This window comes from Lathyrus oleraceus, chromosome 6 (assembly GCF_024323335.1).
Source record: "Lathyrus oleraceus cultivar Zhongwan6 chromosome 6, CAAS_Psat_ZW6_1.0, whole genome shotgun sequence".
Lineage (NCBI taxonomy): Eukaryota > Viridiplantae > Streptophyta > Magnoliopsida > Fabales > Fabaceae > Lathyrus > Lathyrus oleraceus.
The window spans coordinates 300963974-300970761 of NC_066584.1; the positions used below are offsets into that span (position 1 = coordinate 300963974).

General features: G+C 35.7%; 2 protein-coding genes across 2 annotated transcripts; one reads left to right on the plus strand and one right to left on the minus strand.

Moving 5' to 3' along the window:
* Positions 1 to 1011: 1011 nt before the first annotated feature.
* On the plus strand, positions 1012 to 2277 carry LOC127093104 (CRIB domain-containing protein RIC5). The gene is made up of 3 exons (XM_051032003.1): positions 1012 to 1427; positions 1514 to 1675; positions 1758 to 2277. The coding sequence occupies exons 1-3, from the start codon at positions 1304 to 1306 to the stop codon at positions 2150 to 2152; spliced, it is 681 nt and encodes a 226-aa protein (XP_050887960.1). The 5' UTR covers positions 1012 to 1303; the 3' UTR covers positions 2153 to 2277.
* A 340-nt stretch (positions 2278 to 2617) lies between these two features.
* LOC127093105 (kinesin-like protein KIN-10A) lies at positions 2618 to 6068 on the minus strand. Its single transcript, XM_051032004.1, has 5 exons — positions 5175 to 6068; positions 4499 to 4654; positions 4302 to 4409; positions 4098 to 4208; positions 2618 to 3981 (listed from the first exon to the last, which is right to left on the minus strand). The coding sequence occupies exons 1-5, from the start codon at positions 5844 to 5846 to the stop codon at positions 2779 to 2781; spliced, it is 2250 nt and encodes a 749-aa protein (XP_050887961.1). The 5' UTR covers positions 5847 to 6068; the 3' UTR covers positions 2618 to 2778.
* Between the last annotated feature and the right edge of the window lie 720 nt (positions 6069 to 6788).

Here is a 6788-nt window from a genome sequence, read left to right on the forward strand (position 1 = left end):
CTTAACTAAATATTACTCGTTACAAGAATGACATTAATGCGCCCGTTTTCAATGACAGTAGATTCCCATCAAAGCCTTCCACCTCCTCAAATCAAACATCATAGTTAGACCATATATGAAAAATCCTCGTCCTACAAAATAAAGACAAGGGTTTGTGGGCAACTGTTCTGTCCATAAGATCCAAGATGAAATGTCCAATGATACATAAAATAAAGGTAATAAGCACGAAGAACAAGTAGACCTCTATTCTCGCTGAAGAAGGTAAGCCCACCTTCAAGAGCGCTGATAAACATTTAGATCAACCAGACGGTTGACCATAATCCACGCATCACTCCATATTTTCAGTTTTGAACTATCCTCACTATTCCACGCTATTTCTCAAGTATTCAAATCAATTTTTATTCTCATATTATTTTAATTATCTCAGAGTTGAGTGTTAACCTCCCCCCTCTTCACTGTATCAAAAACTCACATTCACCGTAAAATCACTACCTCATTGTTTACTATACTACTCTTATTCCATCGTAAAACAATAATTAAATAAAATATTCGTTAACAAATTTAATCAACCTTATTATTTTAATTTATTCAGGAGGGGCTGTCTATCTCATGAGATGACCCTCCCAAAAAAATAACCATCGATAAGAAAGAGAGACTTGAATAGAAAAAATAAATATAATTTTATGGTTAAAATTAAAACGGAAGGAAATCTAGTGAAAATCGAATGGAGGGGGATCCATCCCCTACTTTCATCCTATGATACTTGAACAATTATTTTCCTCAAAATGAAAACCACAAGCGACAAAAAAACAACATAAAGTATTAGTTGTAGCAATTGTTTCAAAAATTTAAATTAGCCTGGCCAAATAGAGAAATGCCATGCAAAATGCATTACACATTTGAGAACTCAAAGCGTTATTATCGCATATTTATGACCAAAAATAGGTTCGAAACATTAATCCTTAATATAGTCAAAGCACATGAAAAAATTAGATTGCAACATCTCTGGATGTCCATCAAAAAATATGTTGAGTTACTGGTTTTGATTTGCTTGGCCACCGATAGGGGGCGGTAGATCAAAATCCAGTAAGCTTTCAATTTCGGTTCTTGAGATTTTCCCCAGTCTCCCTCTTTTTGGTTGGTTTTCTTTGGTTTGGTTCATTCTTTCCCTTTCCAAACCAATCTCATTCCAGCCAAGATTTGTTCTTTTACTTTTCCTCCCATATACACCTTCTCATCTTCACCTTTCATGCTTAATCTTTGCTTTCATTTGAAGTGGGAGGTTTTATTCTAGTACTGCATAATGAATCAAGGAGGAGGAGGAGGTGGAGGTGCAGGAGGAGGGTCGATCAAAATGTCCTCAACCGCTGTGAAAGGCCAGATGAAAGGCCTCCTTAAAGGACTCAGATACATTTCCCAAATTTTCGGTAAACTTTCATCATATATACATTTCAATAACCTTTTAGTAATGCAGGAAAATTTCATTGAATAATAAAGGATAAGAGTTTTGCAGATGAGGATGAAGATAAGGAGATACAAATCGGGTTCCCCACAGATGTAAAGCATTTGGCACATATTGGATGCGAAGATGGAAAGGCGAATCCACCTAGCTGGATGACAGAGTTCAAAGATTCGCAACAATCTTCGCCGAAATCAAAGACATCTGAAGGCCTAGGTTTGATTATCTCTGAACAAATGAATGTGTTTGTGTCTATGTGTTTTATGTTTTTGTAATGATTAATTATGCATGCATGCAGATAGTGGTAATAATAGTGACACCAATAGTAGTGTAAAAGGAGATGGAAAGAAAAGCCACGCTCGAAAGTCGAGGCATCGTTCATCGGACAGCCAATCTTCGATAAACTCTCCACCGCGAGAGGAAGGAGAATCAACCAAGCCATCACGACGACACCATTCTTCGGAAACTTCTAGAAGACATGGCCGTCATTCAACAGAAGAAGAAGATATCAACAAACCACCAACTAAACATACACATCGCAGAAAGACCAAAACGTCGGAGGATAAAGACAAAGAATCTTCTTCCACAAGAAAGCCTCGAAGGTCGTCTAAGGCTGGTTCCTTAACCGATGTCTCGTTCACGAATCTTGGGCCTGGGCCTGGGCCCGGATCTGTTTCTGGGCCTTTAACCTAATAGTGTGCTGGCATTAATAATTCAGTTTTAGAGTGAGATTTCAGGAGCAGGATATATTCTTCTCTTGTTAATATTATTATTATTATTATATTATTATCACATTATATCATCATCACCAGTTTCATCTTTTGCTTGGTGTTGTCACTTCAAAATACCACTATTTTTCTTCTTTTAATTTGGAAATGTCATTACTGTTTGTTTTGGATCCTTGTGGATTTTCATTGTACAAGTAATTTAAATAACTAGTTTACATGTGAAAATCCTACTACTCAAAGGATAATAAAATAAGTGTACTGTTTGTTTTGGATCCTTATGGATTTTCATTGTACAAGTAATTTAAATAACTAGTTTACATGTGAAAATCCTACTACTCAAAGGATAATAAGTGTACTTACAATAATATAATCTGGTTTGAATAGAATCCTGCTCAATTAGCAGTAGGATTAGTCTCATAATCGAACTAAATGGTCGAAGACGAGTTCCGAAATACATTTCATCATGAAATATAGAACAAATTCAGTACAAAAGCAAATAGTAGTAGTATTTTAATAGGCAAATTTTCCAGGAAGAAACAGCCAAATACAATCATAATATTGTACAGTGTACAGTTTTTCATGTTTCAAAAGCTAATTTGCCACAACATGTTGTTCCAGGTTCTCTCCAACAAGGTTCTCTTTGTTGGAGATTCTTAAAACAGAATCTTTCTTCTCACTTGATTTCAGAGGTGAGTACTTGATTTCACAATTTTCGTCACACCTCTTTTTTGCAGGAAGTGGTGTTCCATATTGGGAGAGTTCCCTTTGGTTTCCACAAAGAGTGAATATGTTGTGAATTCTCAACATTCTATTGGAACCATTGTTTTCCTTGTCAGCCACAGAATAATCCTCCTCTTTCTTTGGACTTTTTCTAACACTGCATACCCTCTTTTCCTCTATCACTTCTTTCTCCACTTCCTCATCTTCTTCTACTTTATCCTCATGATCCTGCTCTCCCTCTCCTTCTCCTTCCCCTTCTTCTTCATACACTGTACTTAGACATGCTTTTTGACCAAAGTTTGGTGCATATTCTTGTACAACATTCGAAGTATTTGAACAGGGTTGTATTGGTGAAATGCCTTGCATGCCAACAATAACTTCGCGTGCAAGGAACGGCTCTTGATCATCCATGTCCAGATCCATTGATTTCACCATTGCAAGATCATCCTCACTTTTGTAAACACTGAGTAGTTTTCTCATAAACCCACTTGGCTCTATCTCTTTCGATCCGTTTTCATCTTTACGCTCTTGCTTAGAAGAACTCAGCTGCAACTCAATTTCTTCCAGTCTCTTTCTCAGAGTTTCAACTTCCTCCTGCTGCTGCAATATCCTCTCTTCCATTCTCTTCCTCTCCAGCTCAACAAAATCATTAGTCATTCTTTGACACTCTTCCAACTTCTTTTCCAACTCCTGTCTCAGAAGGCGGGTTCGCTCGTTTACCTTCAGGTTAATCTCCTCCTCACTCGCAGCAGGAGCTGTTTCCACTTTAGCTCTTAACTCAGCAATTTCTTCTTCTTTCTTCATTAGCTTTTTGTGCGCTTCGTTTCTCTCTTTCTCTTTAAGCTTGTTTTCCATTTGTAGCTTCATAATAAATTCATCCATTGCAGCGATTCTTGATCCCAAAATCACAGTAGAAGAAGAGTCCTCCTCCTTAACCGGACTATGAGGACCACGAACAATACATTTTGCTTTGGCTCCATATTCTAGTGTCGAGATTGTCTTGTGTATCTCCTTTGGATCAGGACTTGCACATAGTATCATTAGAACTTTCGACTTATCATCTTCAAATGAATCCTTAAAAAGGGAAAACAGAAAAAAAAAGTACTCAGCATCAAAAGAACTAACTTGAAATAACACGAAACACAAACCAAGCAATCAACTCAACTAGAAAACAATAGTTAGTTATCTACCTGCAGAAGCATTGTAAGTTTACTGTCCCTAAAAGGCACGTGTGAATCGCCATTTGCAATAGACTCAACCACTCTCTTCAGTGCTATATTACCTTGATTAATTTTTGCAGTCTGTAAAATTATCGACAGTATAATATAATCAGTAGAGAACAAACATGCATGGTTAAAGAAAGAAAATAAGTATTAATGCAGAAAAATGGTAACCTGCATTTTCGCCTCAAATCCAGTTTGACCAGCTTGTTCAATATTTTCTGATCCTGCCATGTCCACAAGCATTAGACGTCCTCCGAGTGTCGGGACATCAAGTATTACCTGATAAGAATTGAAAACAAGTCATCAATTATCAATCAAGAAAACTTTATAAATTAAATCAGAACCTCCTTCTACCAAAGCAACTATACCATGCAGTGACTTCTAGAACTCCTGTCATTACAAAGTGTGCTTTTAACAATCCTTCGCTTTTCCACTTTCTGGATTTCCTTTGAGATCTTCCCTGCTTCATTTCCAGATATGTAGGTTGCATTCTTAGCCTTTTTCCCCATCACCTCAAGTTTGACCTACAAGTCAAATTACAAAAGTAAGAAAAAGGCACTATCCAAATGTTCAGCACATACAATAAATTAAAAAGAATATGGTTCTGTTATTACTTCAAACTAACATAAGGTTTTATGGTGTACCAGAACATAAGTAAAATATGCAAACTTCATGTATTGTAAGAGAAAGTCACACTATTCAAATGTTCAGCACGTATACAACAACCAATTAGTACAATAATGGTTCTGTTATCACTTCAAAACTAACATGTGATATTTAACATTGATTTGAATAGTCACAAGTTCCCAGATAAGCTTTTTTTCATCCAGAGCAAAATGAGCTAAACAAAGAGTAAACTTAACAAACCAAATTTGTACAAATTATGAAAATAACTAAAACATACAAACTTCATAAGCATATAATAAAATTGAGCCAAATAACAATCCTAAAGCCAAATCCAAGATATGATCTGAAGATCAGAGACCTAAAGAAATAACAGATCAAGTGATAAACCAATATGTCATGTTACATGTACTCTATTACCTTTGAAGCATTGCTCTTAGGCCAACCGAATCCAAATCCTCCACCACCTCCTCCATTGGTAGACAAGAGATCATAAATCTCCTCATTATAAATCTCCAAAACAGTAACCTGAACAAAAGTTCTTAACCCTATAGAGTCACGATCACTTCCATCTCCACCACTCTCAGAATCTGTATCTCCATCTCCAAGAATATCCCTCAAAGCCTTATACACAATCCCAGCCTGCTTTGAACACCCAAACATGGTGTGACTCTTGCCAGAACCAGTAGGACCATACATCATAATGGTGCATTTGTCCCCCAACTTAACCCCATTGATCCTTGATTCCACAAACTTCTTGTAGAACAAATCCAATTCCTCTTCCTCAGACACAGACACCCCATCAAGTGTAAAGTCCCTATACCCAAAATCCGCACGAACCCTAATTGATCTCGAGTTAGAACTCGCCTGAAGAACCGACAAAGGCTTGTCTTTTCGATCAGGGTAGTCACGGATTCTAGCAATAACTTCAATCGGGTGTTCAGGTGGGGATTCTTTGTTGGAAGCAAAATTGGGATTCGGAGACGGGGTTGGATGTGGTGATTTGAAGCCATTGAAGTTGAGACGATGCTTTGAATTTGGAGTTCTCAGTTGGGTGGAATGAATTGGCTTGGAAGAAGGTGTGGGTGCCATGAATTTGAGTCAACCCAGAAACGAAATTGACGAAAGATTGAACCTTTTTTATTGAATCTGCGATCCAGTAGAGAGAAAATGCAAGAAAAAGGTGGAAATGAAGAAGATGATAGAGAAAGAGAAAAACTAGTGTATCACGCTGAAACGAGGGTTTTGAGGAATAACCAAAATGTAGCCGTTACAATCTCTAACGTCTATATTTTTTATTCTAAAAGTTATGGGGAGAAAATTGAAACTTCATGCAAATGCAAAGCGTATTAAAACATTCTACCAAAAAAAGAAGTATAACCCAAATTGTAACGAATCACGTAATACTAGAGTACAAAAAATGCAACACTTTAACCTCAAATCTCATTAATAAATTTGTATTTAATTTCGTGTAATAGCAAATTCTAATTTAAAATTAATTGATATACAGTTTAAAAATAAGTTTAAATCATATTTTTATTTCTTAAATTTTAATATTTTTATATAATTAATTTATGGGTAATGCTAACTTGTGTCCTAGGGGCACAAGTTAAGACACCAATTCGTAGAAAGTTTGTATTGAAAAATTCAATTCTAAAATTAATTTTATATTTTTATTGAAATCAATGCACAATTTCCAATACAAAATTACTTTCTTTAATTCTTATTTTGTGTCCTAGGGCACAAGTTAACATTACCCTTAATTTATTTGTAAGAATTTTTTTGAAATAAATTATCTATTTTAATTTTCAACATAACATTGATAACTTTTAGAAAATGTTAGGTTGTAAGTTAAGGAATTAAATGTAAAAATGTTGCTTTGTAAATTGTGTAGTGATTTTTTTTTAAGTTTAAAGTTTCTTCTTTCTTCACCCTTAAGTCATTTCAACTTCCATCAACTTCTTTCTCTTTCGATTTTTCCATGCACTCTCTTAGTCGTCTACTTACGAGATCGATTGTCTATTTAACAAATAT

What these genes read in the sequence shown, in the direction of transcription:
- LOC127093104 (XM_051032003.1), top strand. Translation starts at nt 1,304, where the DNA reads ATGAATCAAGGAGGAGGAGGAGGTGGAGGTGCAGGAGGAGGGTCGATC. An exon ending in ATACATTTCCCAAATTTTCG is followed by an intron (nt 1,428 to 1,513) that starts GTAAACTTTCAT and finishes AGAGTTTTGCAG; the next exon opens with ATGAGGATGAAGATAAGGAG. An exon ending in AAAGACATCTGAAGGCCTAG is followed by an intron (nt 1,676 to 1,757) that starts GTTTGATTATCT and finishes GCATGCATGCAG; the next exon opens with ATAGTGGTAATAATAGTGAC.
- LOC127093105 (XM_051032004.1), bottom strand. Translation starts at nt 5,846, where the DNA reads ATGGCACCCACACCTTCTTCCAAGCCAATTCATTCCACCCAACTGAGA. An exon ending in CTAAGAGCAATGCTTCAAAG is followed by an intron (nt 4,655 to 5,174) that starts GTAATAGAGTAC and finishes TTTGACTTGTAG; the next exon opens with GTCAAACTTGAGGTGATGGG. An exon ending in AACTTACAATGCTTCTGCAG is followed by an intron (nt 3,982 to 4,097) that starts GTAGATAACTAA and finishes TCCCTTTTTAAG; the next exon opens with GATTCATTTGAAGATGATAA.